Here is a 20,629-nt window from a genome sequence, read left to right as displayed (position 1 = left end):
ATCAGCTACTTACCTCAAGAAGACCTGTTAAATATTTCTTACAAATTGTGACAGGTTCAACAGCAGCTGAGTAGGTACTCCAGCCTGGAAGCGCAGTAACATGAACCATTCCTCGTAATGTTCTCTCCAGTGAAGGAAGTCCGTAAAAATGCGGAGCATTTGTCAGTCTTAAGCACTGTAGCAGCTTCAGAGCTAGCTCAGTTCTGAAGGAGCCAGCAAGTTCTAAGGCCTCTCTGGTTTAATTGCAAAAAAAAAAAAAAAAAAGTCAACATGAAGCTATTATAAGGAATCATTTCACAACAGGCAAATGTCTCATTCTTTTTACTGTTAGTCTATGTAATTATATCTGGCATTTCTAGCTTCAGTCAGGTTCTGAAAGCATAACGTTGCATCTGATTATAATAGGGCTGCTTAAACAAAATAGGACAAATTAGATCTAACTAATTATTAAGGAGCATGTTAAATAAAGAGCAAGAGATTGAAGACTGTGCACATAAGAAGAGTTGCAAAGATTAGTAGCTATGCTTAGGTTTGTTACGGTTCAACAGACAAGTTTAAAAATATTTCCTACAAAATATTCTAGATATCCATCAATCTAGAATTCAGGTAGATAGAAAATACAGGCCTGTGAGATATTAACTAGCAGGGATTCCTATTATCCTCCCTTTTCCAACTGTCAAAATCTATAGAAAATATTATTAATAACTCCATGGCAAGAGTAAAGAAGCTAACATTTTGAAAGTATCTTTACAAATAGTTATGTTGCAGCACTTAAAATAAGGAAATGTTATTTTAAGCCACAATTTTAGTATTTCTTATAATACGTTTAGTGAAAATAGTGTGGGAAGATCCTATTTTAGAAACTTGGAGAAAAAAAAAACAAATAGAAATTAATTTCTGTGATTGCTTGATTGACAGAAAAGGGTTGAAACTTTATGCTGGACATAGGTGTCTTAAATCATCAGTCGTGTGCACTGACATACTAAATAAGGCCAAAAAGTAGTTCAATGAAAATAAACATTTATTATTTCAAATATTTCAGTTTTTACTCTGCTATAAATGCTACAAAATCAACAAAATTAATCACTTGTTTCTGCAAATTTCCAGACATGAAGAAGAAACAGCTCATCATCTCCCTGCTATCAGTTTAATTATCATTTGCCATATAAGCGACTACTAGTACATACTCCTCCAAGATTGCCAGTTAACCTCCTAGTTTTACTGTGAAAAGTCCTAGCTGATGTTTATCTTCAAGAGTATGTTCCATTTTTATGGTTTAAAATGGTTGAGTCATGATGTGATTCTATTCAGCAGTAGGTATGATGATCCCCCTTCAGAGTTACAGAGGCAGCTCCATTTACACCGTACCTGTCAGTCACCGACATGGAACAAAATAACAATGTGTTAAAAAGGTGAATGAGTTCTTTATCCAGTTGCTGCCTGACAGCAGTCTGTATTTCATCTACTTCTTCCTGCACTTGGGATTCTGGTCGCACCAGGAGACCCAAAAGAGATTTTAGCTTCTAAAAGAAAAGAATAAAAATACTGTCAACATAGTGCGTTGTTTAAATCCTGTTTTAATACCCACAACAGACAGTTTTCTGTTGAGAGCTTACAAATCACACACGTTAAAAACCACAAATTCCACACTCATTTTACTAAGAAAAAAATTCTGTAAAGAATTTTTTAAATTCTGTAAAGAATCATTAAAGAATTTACTGTTAAGGCCTTTAAAATTTCCTGGCATTAAGTCATGACACAGTGTACTTTGACTCATGAAAGAAAAGTCAAAGTTATATACAGCAATAACATGCAATAAAAAAATTGATCACAAAACCCAGAAAACATATTGTAGAACTATTAGTTCAAGTTGTATGTCTCAGTAGCCTAAAAGACTTAAAATCATCTGATATAAAGATTTTTATATTAATATATTGAATGGGCCATACTTAAAAAATTTTAGAGGATTCCTAGTTAGCCATATAAAATGAAGTATCTGAATAATATAAGTAATTGAAATGAAGTCTATTAGCACTTTTTTCCTAAATTTTTATTGTATTTTAAAATGAGAAAATGCAAGTGCATGCAGATTGTACTTAACATATGATATCCTTTGGAAGACCAAGAATTATCTTGCAGGCAGGCAGCATGTCCTTGCTTTGTGAAGAACAGTTGTGTGCAAACTTCTGAAACTCAACCCATCGCTTTCCTCTTTGACATTTAACTATTATTTTTATAATTCAAGACTGAATTATTATATTTTGACAAACATAATAAAAGTTGGTTTATTCTGCTTTATGATGTGTAATTCCCATTTGTTTTTATACTTTCCAATTTTACAAATCTTAAACTAACAGCTATTGATTAGAATGGATCTCTCAGATGGACAGCCTGGAGGTCTAGAAAAACTGGGGGAATAAATCACACTCTTTCAATATTGCACACACATTTTAATTACAGCAACTGAACTGTAAGCTCATATAATAACTTCCTCATGTTTATAAAAGTATTTTACTTAAGACATAAAATCATTTAAAATAAAAGCATGACAGATATACTGAAAGCAAAAACTTCTAACTTTCAATTCTTGTTCTTAGTGCGAGACAGATAACATTTACTCATACCTCTGACAAACAGAAGGTTCCAGCACACCTGTATGGAACCTCATCCTTTAGGTTACACAGATAATACATACGTAGTCATGTAACTCAGCACACCTTATATGTATGCATGTATCCAGACACATCTGTACATGTGTATAGTTATACAGTTATCCATATAAGTAAATTTAGTTACATGTACATACAGAGCTCTGCAGGGCTAACGATAGTCATATGGCTCAAAACATATCACCATAGTTAACTAAATCACAGCAAGACACACATAGGTAGATGTTGTTTGCTTCTGGCAAATACTATATTTGAGCTTAGAAAGACAATTCACTTACCAAGTAAGGAGAGAAGAAAACTTACTCTTATTCAAAGCTACCTTCAGTAAAACTGCAGCACTGACCACACAGTAGCAGACATTTATAAACACAAGATGTTCTACTTCTTGCATTTGTTAAGATAAGTTGTTCTCCTTGAGGAACTCTCAGAAACAAACCAGTCAACCAGTTTAGTTATATAATTTCTTAGAGTCTACAGCCAACTTCTTAGGTACTTTCTTACATTTTTAAGGAATGATTTCAAGATCCACTTTAGATCGTCTGACTCCAAACTCAATCTCTGCTCTCTAAGCAATTTGTTTAAAAATCTTAAGACATCTACTAAAAGCTTCTCGTCCTCTGCAGAAGCTGGAAGCACTTGCAGAAACCTGCAGAAACAGAGGTGTATGGACAGTCAATTCCATAATTTTAAGATACAACAACTAGGAAATTTACAAACTAAGCATCATAATCTTTAATGGATTTCTGTTGTCAATGTGCTTACCTGCTTATTGCTTTTTGCCAAACAAAGCTCTTCAAAGTGGTTCCACAAGACCCAGAACTACTTTTTAATGCAAGTCTGTCGTTCAGAACATAAAAGCTAAGCCTAGTGAGAGCAGCCCTAACATCCCTGTGGGATACTGCCTGAATGATTGAATTAAGACAATCCTGCAGTCCATAGTTTGTGTGAGTTATTTCGAGTATAAGAATGTCTTCTGAGGATAGTTTTAGCGAGTCTAAAAATCTGAAAAGGTATAAAAGAGAAGTTATTAACAGTCAGAATTTCACAAACTACTTCAGTGGGTGTTGACTCATTCACTTTCCAGTTCAAGACAAAACACAAATTGCCTTAAAATTTACTTTAGTTAATCAATCTTTTCTCCTTCTTGCCCCTCCCCCATCTCCTCCAATAAAACAAAACCCAACAACAATAGCAAACAACTCCACCACATTTAAATCCCGAGTTGTTTGGGTTCTTTGGAAAAATGGGACCTCTCAAAAAGCTACTTGAAAGGTGCTGTTCACATTGTTCGTAATGAACTTGCCCTCCATGCTCTTCTAAAAATTGACCACTTGGACTATACTATTTTCCCATTTTGTTTTTAAGAGATTGCTTTGTTTTTGCCTGAAGGAACTTAAAATGAAAATGATTTATCAACTCAACAACTGTAAAGTTTCCAATGGTTGAGAACCATATTGCTTACTAATAAAACTTATCGGACCCCTTAAAAGACACCAGCAAAATGTGAAAAATTGTGAAGATGGACAGAGATACAAGCATTTCAGTTCTATTGAAACCAAGAATCTTTTAAGATGTTGAGTTCTATATATAAAATAGTCTCAAAGAGAAAAATTATGTGTAATCAAGAGCTAATGAAATGATGTAAAGGGAATTTTCTTCATCATCTCGCACAATTCTTAATATTACCATTAATGATTTGAAATTATTTGAAATTTAAATCCCTGGGGAAAGAGAAAAAAAGCAAGTCATGCAACTATAAACAGGAAAATAGGCAGCTTCCTAAAAAACACATGACCACAAGAAAAACAGCCACAGAGCCCATTGTTCAAAATGAGTCTGACCAACAATAAAAGTTGGATCAAGCTCTGGACTTCATATATAAATGTCACAACATTTATATGTGACAACATATCTACAACTTTCTTTGATCCTTTACATTTAAAAAGACAGCATTCTCAACCACTAAAACCTCAAACTGCTGTTTGAAGTTGAAAACATATTTAAACTTAAATGGAATACTAATTAAATTGAAATATATTTATCAAGATAAAATGGCTCACATTTCTGCTTCCTCCTCGTAATTTATCAGTTGCAATAGGTTTTCAATCCCATGGTACCACGACAGATTCCAAGCCATCTTAAGCATATCTGACACAGGTTTCATAGTCAAGCACTCAGAAGACAAAGGCACCACCACAGTATTAGGGCTAACCACATGATGAGCAGTGATCCTGACTGGAAGATGATACCTAAGAAAAAAATTTAAAAATAAATTTTTTAAGGTGTTTAAGGGGGTTTTTTTTGGTTTTTTTTTTCTTTTAAATTAACGGTCTTTTACATTTGCAAATAAAGTCTTTGAAACTTTTTCAGAGGGCAAAAACTGTGGGGGAAATTAAAAAAAAGACAAAGGACACACACATACCTTCTAACAACAGCAACAGGTAAACTGAAGGCAGGTAGGACAGTATCATTAACCATCACATCATCAGCCCTTCAAGAGATTAACTTATAGTTATTATCCTCCATTTTAAGCGTCAATTTTCTACTAAAGCTACACTTATTATGTCTTTATTATTCAGATATTGCTATATATTTTCCTCCAGCTAGCTCCAATATTAAGATAGTTCTTAGATCACTAACAAACAGAATTACTTGCTGCAGATGTACTGCACAGAAAAATGAAATTAAAGACAACATACCACAGCACATGCTTGTTTCCCTTTTTCCATTAGAGAAAAAATATGCATTATAATTCTTTTCAGTATATTTCATGTGTATGAATTCTAAAAGCATATTTTTTCTGAAGTATATGTAAATTTCAAATAGTAAGATAACATAAACTGACATATGTTGTTTTAAGGACAACTGACACACTTAAAAGCCAAAGTAAATAGATTTCTAATTAAGTTCAAAAAAATCCCAAAACCCCCCACACCTAAAAGCTAGGTATTTGTTTGTGTAGTTTCCATTTATGGAACCAAACAGGGGTTTTTGAAAAATTAAAGTAAACTTAAAATTACCTTGAAGGTACACAGTATTTATACTGCAAAAATATACCATGTTGGCCTATACAGCACGCAACCCAAATCTTCAAACAATTTATTTGGCTTACAAATGCGTAGTTTTGGACATATAAAAGTTTGAGGCATAATTTGTTTGCAGAGATATATAAACTTATTTTCATTAAATTCTTAGATTTTTACTAGAGAATATGCTATGAAATAACTGTTTTTTCATACCACATTTCTGCTCTTGCTACTTCATCAAACAACAGAAGACAAAGTAATACGGTAGTTTCAGTTAAAACAGCACGATCATGTTGGAATATCAGGGAAACTGAATAAAATAAAGATATTTGAAAATGTGTTAGGAAAACACTGACATTCAATAACACATTGAAGGACATTGGTTAAAAACAACTGATTTTCACAGTCATTTTGCCAATATCTTCAACAGATGCCACATGGGAAACACTAGCACACAATGATGGGTCTTTTTAATATTAGAGGCTCTAAAGTGATCCAAGGTTCTTAAGAAGGCTTTTGGTTAAATATCTAATCATATTTCACACCTTTTCTTTCCATGCACCTATTAAAGTCAAAATAGAATCTTTACCTCTGAACAGCAACAGCAGTAAAGGTGATTGCTGTGCCAGGGACAGGCAAACAACTGGATCGGCATAAACAAGCTTGCGCAAGAGCGTTAGACATGGTAACACTATGGATTCCATAAGCTGTAGGAACAGAAAAAATTAAATACAGATGATAATAATTAGAAGAATCTGTTACAATATGCTTAATATAGACTGTCATGCTCTGAAGCAATACATTCCATCATTTATAAGAGAAATCTAAAACTTTCTTAGACATTTTACCAAGACAATAACTGCCTATTAATTAGAAGATACTCACTTCCGCTATTATTTTGTTAGTCAATAAAAATTGGTCTCTGGCATCACAACACAATTATACATTTTGTTTCCAAAATATTTGAGAAGCATATGTGAGGAGAAGGATTTCCAGAAAAAAAATGTTTACAACTGTACAAGCTGCTGCTTTTTTTTTCCTCCTCTTTTTTTTCCAATGCAAATAGCTTATTGTATCTCATTTTCTGGGTCTCAGTCTTTCAAATCAGGAAAAGCAGTCTGACAGAAGTATCAGTGAACAGCCAAAAATATAACTAAAGTCACTGCTCCTAAGAACAAGAAAACAGTATGACTTTCTCAGTACCATTACTTTTCTTGTCTAAGGTTCTGACTTCAAATTTTGTTTTGTAAATTGCATCACCAAATACAGTTTAGTTTAATATTGAATAAACAAAAGCCCTGCTTATTTAGCATGAAAAGAGTATTTTGCAGAGCTATATATAAATCCTTATTTAAACAGTGCTTTTTCCATCTAGTATGTGCTTTCTTGGTAACCACTTTTCTAAGAACACACAAGGTTTTTTGTTTGTTTCTTTTCTATTGACTTTAGAATGAAATAAAAACAATCATTTGAGGAGAGAATCACATTCTGGCCTAGGGCCTCTCAGGATAATGTCCTAATCACATTTAATCAAACCTACCTGGTCTTTCTTTCACCTAACGAAACTCAAACTTTGTGTTTAGGCTAAGCCATATCAAACAAAAGATAAGCAGTTATCATAACATAACATTTCTTAAAGCTACAGGGATAAAATAATCTTGGATACTGATAATCTGGAAAAAAAACATTACCATCACTGAAGAAGAATGTCACTTTCATTAATGTGACATTAATGTGTACATTTTTGGGAAAGAAGTCATGAGTACATAAGAATTCTCTTGGTTTCTTAAAATAACTCAAGGTTTGGAGTGCTGGTCTGCTGTAATAATACTAGGCAAGCAAACTAAGACACACATAAAACGTTTATCCAGTAAGGTGATGCTGAGCAACTTATAGTCTAAATATGCTTGCATAAAATGTTTGCAGATAATGAGCTTCAGAAAAATTTAAGCATCAGATTAGACATATTACAAAACCAGAAAGCTTGGTCCTGTACAACAAACATACTAACTGAATGTGATCTCCTGAGATTCTCCCTAGTGAGGTGATCTATTGGTCAGAAAATTGCTTATACCTGAAACTAAACCTAACATATAGATTTCCATTTACAACAACGTCTTATTTTCAATTATAACTTGCTTCAAGACTGAAGTTTAGGGACTATGATATACAATATAACACTTTAGGTGTTTAGTGGAGGAGGGGGAGGGGTTGAGGTCATTCAAATGATTTTTTTTTTTGATCTCTACTGAGAAAGCTCAAGAGAATTTCTGCTATGGTTCAGAACCACACCACACACAGTCAGTTCCCTGGCTGTTAATCTCCTGCCACGCTGTGCAATGCTTGCAGAAGAGCTTGTTACCTTGCCGTCCACGTGTATGCACTCATTAAGGTAAGTCAAAATCTTTTCTATCACACCCAGCTTTTTCACAATTCCATGCATTTTGGTGTCTGTAGGTAAAACAAAAGATAGTAAGAATCACTGGTTCTGCAGCGATTTAATATTAAATATCTTTCCAAAAGACTATAAACTTTGCTGTTGAGAACAAGTTTCCAAAATCGCCAGTCAACAGAACCAAGAAGAGCTCTAGCTCTACCAGAGCAAGCCGTCTCAAAGTCCTCTTAGCTGACTACAGCCGTCCCTGGAAAATCAGACTCTTAAATATCTTTATATAACTGCCCAAAAGAACTTTACATTCCACAATTACGGTAATCCAGTGTAATATTTATAAAGTCTTTAACAGTCTCATATGGAGGTAAAGTGGTATTTACTCGATAACCCTGAGAGGATTTTCCACCAACCTCATCCTTCTGAACACCTGGCTTAAGAATATTCAACAACAACAAAGTCACATCATTTGGTTTGGTTGGGTTTTTTGTTTGTTAGCGGTTTTTTAAACAATTAATAAATTGTTTAAATTTATTTAATTTAATATGCTGATAAACCTGCATTTTCTCCTTTAAACATTCATCCTACTCTATGTTCCATGTTATCTTTTGACTTCTGATAACTTTGGCAGCTAGAACTGAATGTATTTTATGAGACAAAGCAGACAATTCCTCATTACTGTGATCAATTTTCAGAAAAGAAAAATATTGACTTTAATATTATCTTCCCCATAGTGAAAAATTTATATGCTGTCATTTGGATTTGAGATCCCTGAGTAAAACACACTTGAATCAGAGTTTGAGTAGGTAAAGCACAAACATGCAGGTTTGAAATTCTATAGCTACGATAAGACACCAAGACAAATAATGTTCTGTGCAATATTGCTTACTTGTATCATACTTCAATCACATCATCTTTACCAAAATTCATTTTTTTTCTCATGTAACACAATTATAAAAAAACCCACCCGTGATGCACATTTACGATTAGCCACTTAAAGAATAAAAGGAGAAACACTTTCCCTGCAAACACGCTAGACAAAACGCCACAGGGAGTCTCTCTGTCCAGGATCATACTCTCTGTATTAAAAGAGAGTATGAACGTGGAAGCTCAGCCGGAGTTTACTGAATCCTCACTCACAAAAGTGACATTTCAACCCATTTTAACTGCAGTTACTACTTAGGCTAACTCAAAATGGGGAGAAATTCCTCACTCAGTAGAAAATCCCTTTAGCTAGCCTATGTAATCTAAGAAATAGTTTTCCTAATTAAAATACATCACCAAAAAAATACATATATTGACCATTGTCTCTCCCACTCAAAACTGAGTCAGCAACAGCAAAAAATTTAAAGCACTGTTAGTTCTGAGACAGATCAAGAAACTGACAAACATTAATGAGGAAAAGCAGAAAAAAAGGTCTTGCAGAGCTTTGAGAATTCAGCTTACTCCTCTATTACCCAAGGAAGCTTGTTCTTAACCAGTAAGACCACTGTTCCTTACTCTTGACAGCAATAATATTTTTTTCTAATTTGAATTGGTAGACCATCCAAAACTGTATTAATATTCTGGTCCAACAATATACACAAAAATTACAAAGAGTACCCTTTGCACAAACACAGAAAACCTAGCAAAACTGCAAGCTCATGCAATGATCACCACATGAACACAAATTTAGTGAAGAATTTTACCTTCTAAAATGATAGCTAGTTGCTCAGCTGCAGACTTTCTTAAAACTAGGTCAACAGTATCAGAAGTCAAGACATCATACAGCTTTTCAACAGTTTCTGCCTAAAAGTAAAACTATATTAAATTTACATCCAGCACATTATTATGAAACAAGGTATCTAGCCAAATTTTCTAACAGTAAGTAGAAAATAAAAAGATCTCAATTCATAATTAGAATATATTTAATTGGATTCCACATGCAAGTAATAAGCAAGGATTAGGTTACACTCTTTTTGCAACAAACCTCTATTAATGCCTGTGTGATATAACAAGACAATAGTTTCCAATGCATAACCGATGCAGACTTCTAACAAATAAAGCTTAATTTACGTAGGAATACAGAAAACTCAACACTACATAGAAATGCCAGAATGTGCTTCCCAGTCTGCCACAGGGACTAATTTTTCAATGGCAATAGCGTTAGATTAATGTAAATAATCCTACATAGCCACACAAATTTCAAGTCCTAACTTTTCGAAGGATGTAGGGGAAGATCATAAACCAAGTGTAAAATGAGCAGTCAGAATACTTTTTTCAGAGGGTAAGCATTTGTTTAGCATTTGTTTTAGCATTTGTTTAACATATGGTTAATTTCAAAGCGCCGAGGGTCAAGAAGGAAGGAGAACAGAGGGGAGATAGTAAAAAAAAGAAAATCAAAAAGCAGATATGTTTTCCCAGAGGTTAAATACTTGTAATTTGTTTTTCATGTTGCAAAAGCAGTGATATTAAGAAAATAGAGGCGTTTGTAATCTGGCGTAGAATATTTCACATTAACAATTATTTGTGCCTGTTTCAGTGAGAATTGATTATGCGGATGTAAAAAGCTCTACGTGAGCAAAAAAAAAAGAAATCAGACTCTATCCATGTACAATGAAATTGCTGTTAACAGAGCAGGCCTGTGCTCTTTGTGCTCAAGTTAAGTCTTGCCATTAGCTTATCTCCAGAGAGAAGAAGCAAAAAAAGAAGGAATTATTTTCTTATTTTTGCATATGATAGCATAAAAACTACTGGTTAAGTTCACACAGAATGAAAGTATCAACAGATTTGCATTAAATATTGCAGCCTTCATAACTTGATAACTTTAGACACTGGGCAGGTAGAAGAGATGATCAATGACAATATCTGGACAGAATTTACTCACCTTAAATATTGACTGAGTTTTATCATCCAATTTTAGCTCAATAGCTCTTTCTATAATAAATAAGTTTGAAATGCTGGAAAGTACACTACTATGCAGCTGCGGACGTTTCAAGTTTGCTTCTTCTTCATTCAAAAGATGGAATGTTAAGTGTTTAAGTGCTATAGAACGAACCCTAGAGGAGTAAATAAATAAGTATGTAAAGTATGGAATAAGTATGTAAGTATGGAAACCTTTAGCTGTAGAGCTAAAAATTAACTAGTCTATAAAATTAATACGGTGGGGTGGAAGTACTTATTCAACTCAATACTGATCAATCTACCTTTCAAATCAACCAACTGCATAATAACCAATTTTGTTTTTTGAAGAAGACATTTTTATTACCAACATTAGAAGATGTGGTGAAATGCTACAGGGCATTACTTACAACTGCTTTTTTGAGAAGAGAAGACGCAGAGCAGCCCGTAGTCTAGTAGTTCTCGGGAGAATACCCTCTCCTGTGTCAGAGGTTGTTTCACTCAAAGTGAGGATACAGTTGCCTAGCATATCTTTTGTGTCAGCATAGCCCTAAACCAACCAACCAAAAATTTTCAAATTAAAAAAAAACCCCACTTACTAACTCAGTAAATTAAATAATGTAATTCCCCTTTTAGGAGCTAAGGGAAGGGGGGGAAGGAGAAACACCAGGGGGGGAAAAATAGTAACATTGAATTTCTGCAGATAAATATTCCTCCATAAAGATATATTAAAATTAATAAATAATCCTGTACACAAATCAAATTTAAGATTTTTACATGGCCCAGAGGAACTCTGACTAGAAGCTTTACCCTTCCATCTGTTAAGATGTTGCTGCTCTGTAACATCAATTTCTATTACAATAAATAAAATTCAGTGCCTACAAGAAAATTACTTCAGAACATTAAGTCCTATCTGTTTTCATATATTTCACCAAAGCATTTTCACACACAAACAACAAACTAGAATCAGTTACTTCAAGTAATAATACTAGAAACAATTAAACACTAAAACACAACTAATTCTGTATGCATCAGGTAGATAGAGACTCCCGCATACTCTTCTCAAGTATTGTACTTAGCCACTGCAGGATATAAAATAGAGGAAAATTCTGCTCACAAAAATGAGAGTGGGGATCATTTTTTTTCTCACACATTTAGCCTACAGCTTGTATTAAACATTAAACATACTGAAACCTGAACATCAGTGGAAGATACGTATGTGGGTAACAGAAAAGCTGACTTTACTGGGCAAGAAAGCTCTGAAGTAACCTTTCTCCCACCACTTTCAAGTTTCCAGTGTATTTCCTCTGCGTGTTTTTCTGTCTTAGCCTTTTATTTCATGACTCATCTTATTTGCAATTTCTCCCCATTTTTGCCTTTATTTTTTTTTTTGGCCTAAGAAAGGCAAAAGTTCCCATTAGATCAATCCAAGAATAAAGATAACAAAAAGAAAACTTGTGCAGTGGTAGAGAAATGAAGACTAAGGAATACAGATAATACTGACTGTTGATACTTCTATAAAATTGGAAACAAAGAAACCAGAAAACAAATATCAAAATAATCAGGAAAATACAACTTATATGTATTGTTATTTATTGAAGATATACTTGATCAGAAAACTATATAATCATCACAGAGGAGTTACAATTTTCAAATTTAAGATATGGGGGACATGATAATAATTATTAACTAATATAAAAAAGTATATAACTTTTTAATCTATACCAGGATTATTCACTCAAGTCTTAAAACCATTTGAGTCACAGTCAGTACTTGCTGATCTCTACAACATTACCAAGTTTCACCTCTAGTAATATCAGGCTAAAATTTGACTACAAATTCAAAATAGGAACTTTGACTGGCATTAGGACACCTATTAAAACATTTCTCCATTTGACATCTGACAAAACAAGTCTATAGGTATATTACTGCTAATCTATTTTTCCATCTGCTATTTAGGTGAATATTCTGTTGTTTAACATGACAGTGTTGATTAGATTAAAGGATTAAATCAGATTAAAGGACTTTGAAGTACCTGTAAAACAGGAATAACTGGACAGAGGGCCTCAATAAATTTGTTCCAAGTCAATACTGCCATTACTAATCGTCCCTGCAACAGATGCATCAGAATGGCCTTGGCTGTAGAGTTTACCTGCTCGATAACAAAGAAAACCCAAAACAAAACAGCAATAAAAAAAAGAAACTAATGAAACCACTGATGTGTCTGTCGATTTGAAATGTTATAAAAAAATAACTCAAAGAAAAAGGATCTACAGACAAAATACTGGCACCACAGAATGCTACTTTTAAATTGTCACTCACGCTAAACATTAAGTTGTTAGAAAAGCCTCTCAGAGAAAACACACAAATAGTTCAATCTTTTTCCTCTTAAAACTCTAGTTTGTCTTTTCTGAAACAAAAATCATTACTTCAGCTTATGCCTCCACTGGTGCCTCTACCCTGCAGGTAAAACAAATTCTGTTTCTTTTCTTTCCTGACCCTACATTTCTGGGGCATTTTCTTCCCAATCTTTATGACATGGTTCTGAAGATACAGGAAGAAAAGAGACTTAAAAGCCTGTTACATGGCCATTTCACTTTAGACAAACAGTCAGACTAAGAAGGTTGCCAAACATTTTGAATTGTACACTAATTAATCTGAAGCTCTTTATCAAAATGGAAAAAGATATATGATAATGCACAACTTCGTTAAATAATAATAAAAACAAATTTCTTAGTCAACATATTTTCCCCTCTGACTGTAGGAACCTTGCACATCAGCTGTAAAGCAGTTACAAATAGCCTAAGTAATTTTTTTCCCCTCTCTCAGAACTCCAATGGAAATTTAGGCCTATAACACTATAATACTCAGCTAATTAAACACAGATGTGTTTGTGATGATGAAATACATTTTTATAGCAAAGACATTAAAGATTTAAAATGTCTTCTTGTTCCTCAATCAATGTATACATTTCAGAGGTCATCCCACCTTTACCAAGTCTTGAGACTCCATGTTTCCCCTAAGTGTAAAGCATTATCACTAGTATTTCACCACATGTGCATCACGGCTGAATATAATTAAATTTTCATTGGCCTTTATTACATTTAATAGAATTCTATTAATAGAACGTTATTCATCATTAAAAAAGTCTTTTGATTTACTACAACTTCACTGTTTGCACAGAAACCTGTATGCAGTCAAAACTCCAGGTAAGCCTCAGACTACCATGGAGAATACGAACACTCACTTTGCATGCACATCAACTTACAAACACAGCTACTAACCACAGTACCTCATTCTTATCTTCCTGAAGGCCAAACGTACAGATTTCATACAAAACTTTCGGATTAAGAAGAAAATGTACTCCATGGCAGATTGAAGATCCAGGCTTAGCAATATTATGAATACCTAAACAGTCCTTCAGTAAAAATGAAGTTGGTTAGTTTTTAAAATTAAGACAGTCTCCACTACTACATCTAGTTTTATACACTGCCTGAAGCTGTCACCCAGTGAAAGTCTTTCTCCATGCAGTCTGGAAAACTACAGTTCTGAAAGCAAAACATTAGAGCCCTGGAAGAAACACTGTCTTTACAAATCATAGAATCACAGGCTCTTTTTTTCAGTGAACCTCATTTCAGCAGAACACTTGAAACCTTTTCAAAAGCCCAATTAAAAAGAAATATTTCTGTATAACAGCAGCAAAAACAAAATCACAAAGTGACCAGCATCATTAAGACTCCCTTTAAAAAATAATTTTAAAAATTGTCAGTCACTGTTTTTCTGCCTCTAGAGATCCTGTCATTCTGAAGTGCAGTAACCGAAGTATAGCCTAATTAAGTAGATTTAATACCAAAACCACAACAACAAACTGTAATTCTGAGCCTATACAGCTTTCACAGCATAACAGAGCATGCAGAATTTGCATTAAAAATGCTTTTAAACAGGAAATGATATCATACACATTATTTAGTGTCAAGAGCATCAAGTAAGCATTCATTCGAACCTTAACCACTTGCCAACAGCAGTGGTAGGCTTTCGCCTTTATATTCAGCGAAGGATGAGACAACAGACGGAGAAGCATCTTCTGGCCTTCAGCCTGGAGCAATGAGTTAGCCTCAGCAGACTTGCAACTAAAAATAAAAAATAATTCATTTAGCTGTTATTTATTTTACACTGTCCAAAAGACATCTACAAAAATTTTCCTCTTAAATTGCATGACAATCTCTGAAAACTGCTTCCTGAAAAAGTATACGTCCTGAAAAATGACCTGACAGACAGAACATCAGAGATCACAGTATGACTGTCAAAAATCATAGTATTGATCTTCATGTTTGTAAATTTACTTTTTTATACATGTAGTTAATCTCTTTTTCAAAATTCTCTCATCAAAATTAGGATCCTGACAAATATTTATGTTCCTCTGAAAACATAAAATCTACTGAGCTTCAACAGATCATAGTGTATAGTTAAAAAATTGAAGTGAACTTTCTGTTGTCTGAAACAGCAATCAAACAGTAATTAATTCTAAAAGCATTTGAACACTGAAAAGTGTTTTGACATTTCATAACTTAAAAATATTATTAGAGAGCTCTTACATGTAATATGCTTGGAAAAAAATCCCTGAAGTCAAATTCTGAACCAGTATAAAATTAAGATTTTGTATTTCTAATTAAATGTTCAATATAGAACTTTTTCAGGCACCACAGTGTAACTTAAATTCTCTAACTAGAGACATGAAAAAAATCTAAAAAGCAATAAAAACATTCTATTTAATAAATGAGATGCCACACTGTAAAATACAGCATCTACAGTAAAATAAGTCCTTTAGGATTTCTGAAAGTAAAATAAAAGTTACATCAATACACTTGGAACAAAGGAATTTTAAAAAGTTTGAAAGACAGATCAAAAGTTTTTCAAGACAGTTTCTTACTAAATCACATAGTAACTTTATATACAAAAATCCTAAAAGCTTATACATAGATAAGAATAAGACATTAGGGGGTTTAGTACATGAAAATCAATTTCCAAGAAATCCACTACAGAATGATACAAGTTATTTAGAAAAGACCTTTCAATGGCTAAAAGAAAACAATTGTTCAAGTATAGGGAATAAGTAAGTTGAGCTTCTACTTGATAAACTTCACCCATGCAAAAAAAAGATTATATTTTCTCAAGTAAGAGTTTTATATACTAATGTACTCACATATCTGAGCATATGTGAATGCATTCCTGAAGCAAGGGGAAGTGTTGATGGTAGGGTAGACTACTCAAGGACTGATCTGCCAATTCTACTAATTCAGGAAGATTCTTGTCTCCCTGAGAAGTAAGATGAAGAGAAAGAAATTATCAGAATTAGTAATATTAAAAGTGTCCAATGTTACTGCATAATCTTTCAGAATTTATCATCATTGAAATACATCGACTAAGTAGGCTTTGGTTCAGCCTTCCACAGAGAAATTTATAATTAACCTGACTAACAAATTCAACAGGTTTTTAAACAATAATTTTTAGAACCTATTCCTGGAAGCTGAAAACCCTTCAGCTGTTGAATCCAAATAAATTTCTGTTAAACTCAACAGAAATAACGTGTCTAACATTTCATAACATGAACACTATAACTTTCAAAACACTTTATTAAATGACGTAGACTCATCCTTGAGTACTTAATGCTTTTAATCAAATTGTTATTTTTTAAAAATCAATATGCATTTTATGTAAGAAGAATATTATGAAAGACTTAACTACTAAACTTCTAACAAGTCGCTATTAATATTGAAGAGCAACTCTGGATTTTTTAAATTGAAGTACATATGTCTTCATTCTTTTGGTTACCAAATACAAACATGAGCCATTTAAATTTGATGGAGTTAACATTATTGTAAACAGTATTTTATGAGCAATGTATTGCTTCCATTAAGTTCAGAATTTGCCTGTGTAAAGGATAGATAAACTCGGATTGAAGAAAGCACTACATTTATATTGCTGTATTTTACTGATTTATTTTAGTATCAATGGAACAAGTATTTTGCACAATTACTTGTCCATTTGGATAATGCAGAAGAATATTTCAGTACTATGCTAGAACCTCAAAGTGAAATACATTAGTTGCCTTCATAATAAAGCGAAACATACAGATCTCATATAGTTTAGAAGTTGCTTATTAGACCTAAAATTGCCAAGTAGTTGGGTTGTTGGCAACTAAAATTGTTTGAAGTATTTAAATACTGGGCAATGTACATACATGCACTATAAAATTTGCTTCTTTCTTACTTCCTTGCCCATAAAAGGTCTCCTATCCTCTTCTGATCTCCAAACATTTATTTCTAAGTTAGAATGAGATTATTTTTTTTATGAATGTCATGAGTTGTAATAATGAAAACAAATATGAATTAGGTACATTGTGCTCAGTACAGAATACACTTACAGATTTTCTTCAGCTAAGCTAGACTACAGTTTTGAACACAGGGACAGTTAAGTGGAGAAAAAAAAATTTTTTTACAGGAAATATTTTACACCATAGAATTCCACACCTTCTTACGAACTTCACCCATAAAGCTACAAGTGCATTCAATTGAATACGCAGCTTCTGAAGCTTGTTTATAAATATTGTAGTTCTCAGTACTCATCTGCTCCAAATAGGCTACAACGGATTCATGAATGCTTGGATATTCCACAGAGAATGACACATCCAGGGAGAGAAGAAATAAAGCGTTCAGCAAAGTCTTTTGTAAAACTTTGTTAGCCTTTGAAAAAGAAAACAACTGTCAGAATAATAGCCTGAAAATACAGTAAAACCAACGACAGCATTTGCAGGCCTTCAACAGCTACGATCACTATCACTGCTACTTAAAACTTTCAGAAAGAAACACATTTCAAATAAGTTCCATATGAAGAGTTATTTTTTCTAATTAAACGCGAGAGCTCACTGGAGGTCAGTTCTAATGTCAGACCTGCAGCCAGTCACAAAATTCGTGCACGATTCAGCCGCAACCACTGGTCAGCGTAAATTTACTGTGTAACCACTAGATGGCAGAGATTACATTATTTCTGTTTTTAATAAAAACCTGTCTACAATTCCCCACAGCAATGCCACGTACTAAGAACTGGGATTTCTGTTGTTGGTGCTTCTTTATACTGCAAGTGTTCAGTATTCCTTCAACTAAAATTTTTATTTCAAATACAGTAACATTTTTCTAGCTCCTGTCATGTACAAAATTTCAATTCTATATTATTTACATAAGAACGTAAAGACAAACATTAGAAAAAGTCATTAATCTAGTACATTTAAACTTACCTGCAGCTATAAAAGATTACTTATATTAATAGTAAAAGACTTAATATTACTGACAAAAAGCCTGTAAGTGAAATCAATCTGCTGCTCAGATTGAAGAATGTCTAAACAAGAGCTAGACTGCAATAAAAACTAACCCACAAAAGTGTCAACCCATACAGGTTTAAACACCTTCTAACGCTTTCCATATCAAAAAAACCTTCCAAACATCAGACATCCACATCTGAAATAAACAGAAGAAAAAAAAAATCCCAAGAGTTACAAGAGATCTTCTTTTAAAGAGCACTGGAAGCAAAGAATAATTAAAATCATTACAATGCATGAAACACAATTGCTTGCTATGTTCCATCAGGTTAAGAGTGATTGTTCTAAACGCTATGCAATTCTTAGCCTTACTTGCACACATACTATAAGCGAGCAGGGGGCAGCATAGCTTTGCAAACCATGCTTCAAACAAAACAAAAAAAAAAAAAAGGAGAAAGAACACTGAATTTCAAAAACTCATTAAAAAACAATAAATTAAAAATATTTTTGAAGACTTGAAATCTGCAGAAGACTCTAGAATGCAGTGATAACTGAAATATGGACAACGTTGCCTTCTGTGATCATTCTTCACCCAACATAAATCAGATAAATTTCTCTATTCGGGGGCTCTTTTCTCAGTAAATAATACTAGGAAAGCTATCACTTTTTGCCCTCTTAAAAAGCAAAAGAAAATCACTCCAGAAGTAGTGATGGCATACCTTGTCTACAGGGAGAAGTATTTGCAGCAATCTAACAGTGAAGAGTGAAATGCTAATAAATGCCATTCTGTGATGCACCAACATCACCTCGGGCTGCTCTGCACTTATATTGGTTTTGTGATATAATATAGTTTCGCCAAGCAAACCCAAGACCAGAAGCATTTTCTCCTTCTGCAAACAGAATCAGAAATATAATCATTAGAAATAATTGAACATTACTGTATCTTTACAGCGTTCATACAGCACCCACTGCATCGTTAACACAATTATACCAAATAACTTTAAAATGCAGAAATGGCACAAACCATGCAGCATCTTGGTCATCGTCTGAACAGAACCGTGCAGTTCTTCTAGACCTCACTCCTCTTTCACTCAAAATTCTCAGTACTCTGGCCAATAATTACCTATTACTGGTTACCTTACCACCTGCCCCCATCCTGCTTTATTATCCCTTAATTCCTGCTCACTACACTTTTTAACTTCTGGAATTTAAACTGTTTTGAAATTAATTTTTAATATGGAAATATTAGGAGATCATTTACCTTAAAATTAAAAAATAGCAATTTTAAAAATAATCCAAGCTTTGAGAACATCAAATGTGTTTTTATGCCTATTCACTCTCAAAGAAAACAGCAGCACATTCCTCAGATTATGTAAAATCATACTCAAGAATCCCTATCATTTGAATAAATCCAGCTCATTGATACTGGAGAAAACAGAATTAGTTTTCTAGAATTTTGGTCACCTTAAAAAGCCAGATTTATACTAAAGGACATTAGAACAAAGGTAGAATTAATTTGTCAGCTTATGAATGCCAAATAATGATTACAAAGTTAATGGCAAATAAGATTTAGCTTACTAATTCCATAAATTGATAATCACTATTAAACAATTAAGCACTATATCTGACACAACATAGTTGAAGTTGAAGAAAATTAAAATGCACAATCGACTAAATCAAATCAGTCTTTTAAGAAATTATAAACACACAGTAAGATGAAAACTATTCATTTTCATCCTCAGGAGTCACAAAAAGTTCTTTGCTCTCTGTCCTGCTACAGTTAGAAGAGGCAGGAAGAGCCTCTGCTTCAAGACCGTGCAGCCTCAGATCAACAGGAGATGCAAAAGTTTATTCCTCCCTGAGACAGAGATGACTGTCTCAAACCTAGAGACCCAAAAAAGAAGAGAGGCTACGGCAGTCTGCAGTGTCTGACCTTTTGGCATCGCAGAATCAAACTGCACTTAAGTACACATAGAATCATAAAGGTTGGAAAGGACCTTTAAGATCATGAAGCTCAATTTACAGCCCTACACCACCCTAACACTAAATCAACTCTTGAAGTGCCACATCCAGCCATTTTTTAAACACGTCCAGAGATGGTGACTCCACCATCTCCTTTGGCAACCCATTTCAGTGCTTCACCATCCTTTTGGTGAAGAAGCTTTTCCTAATATCCAATCTAAACTTCCCTTGGAGCAACTTGAACCCATTCCCTCTTGTCCTGTCGCTATTCATTACAGAGAAGAGACCAACACCCGTCTCACTACAGCTGCCTTTCAAGTAGTTGTAGAGCGATAAGGTCTCCCCTCAGCCTCCTCTTCTCCAGGCTGAACAGCCCCAGCTCCCTCAG

The 20,629-nt window shown here is 33.7% G+C and overlaps 1 protein-coding gene across 1 annotated transcript in view; it reads right to left on the bottom strand.

Annotated features, from left to right (window-relative positions):
* RTTN (rotatin) overlaps positions 1 to 20,629 on the bottom strand; it is a gene marked incomplete at its 5' end in the record, with an annotated part of 78,598 nt that overhangs the window by 42,432 nt on the left and 15,537 nt on the right. The window contains 18 exons of the mRNA XM_009867785.1: positions 14 to 233; positions 1,369 to 1,523; positions 3,171 to 3,315; positions 3,432 to 3,671; positions 4,730 to 4,918; positions 5,092 to 5,145; positions 5,897 to 6,005; positions 6,285 to 6,402; positions 8,058 to 8,146; positions 9,773 to 9,872; positions 10,951 to 11,122; positions 11,375 to 11,514; positions 13,000 to 13,116; positions 14,257 to 14,382; positions 14,968 to 15,094; positions 16,168 to 16,280; positions 17,495 to 17,707; positions 18,999 to 19,169. Of these exons, the coding sequence (XP_009866087.1) occupies positions 14 to 233; positions 1,369 to 1,523; positions 3,171 to 3,315; positions 3,432 to 3,671; positions 4,730 to 4,918; positions 5,092 to 5,145; positions 5,897 to 6,005; positions 6,285 to 6,402; positions 8,058 to 8,146; positions 9,773 to 9,872; positions 10,951 to 11,122; positions 11,375 to 11,514; positions 13,000 to 13,116; positions 14,257 to 14,382; positions 14,968 to 15,094; positions 16,168 to 16,280; positions 17,495 to 17,707; positions 18,999 to 19,169 (2,598 nt within the window). The remainder of the gene's footprint in view (positions 1 to 13; positions 234 to 1,368; positions 1,524 to 3,170; positions 3,316 to 3,431; positions 3,672 to 4,729; positions 4,919 to 5,091; positions 5,146 to 5,896; positions 6,006 to 6,284; positions 6,403 to 8,057; positions 8,147 to 9,772; positions 9,873 to 10,950; positions 11,123 to 11,374; positions 11,515 to 12,999; positions 13,117 to 14,256; positions 14,383 to 14,967; positions 15,095 to 16,167; positions 16,281 to 17,494; positions 17,708 to 18,998; positions 19,170 to 20,629) is intronic.

The sequence above is a fragment of the Apaloderma vittatum genome, unplaced genomic scaffold (assembly GCF_000703405.1).
Source record: "Apaloderma vittatum isolate BGI_N311 unplaced genomic scaffold, ASM70340v1 scaffold14, whole genome shotgun sequence".
Classification (NCBI taxonomy): Eukaryota; Metazoa; Chordata; class Aves; order Trogoniformes; family Trogonidae; genus Apaloderma; species Apaloderma vittatum.
Note: the sequence above shows the minus strand (reverse complement) of the source record. Positions and strands in the feature narration are given on the sequence as shown.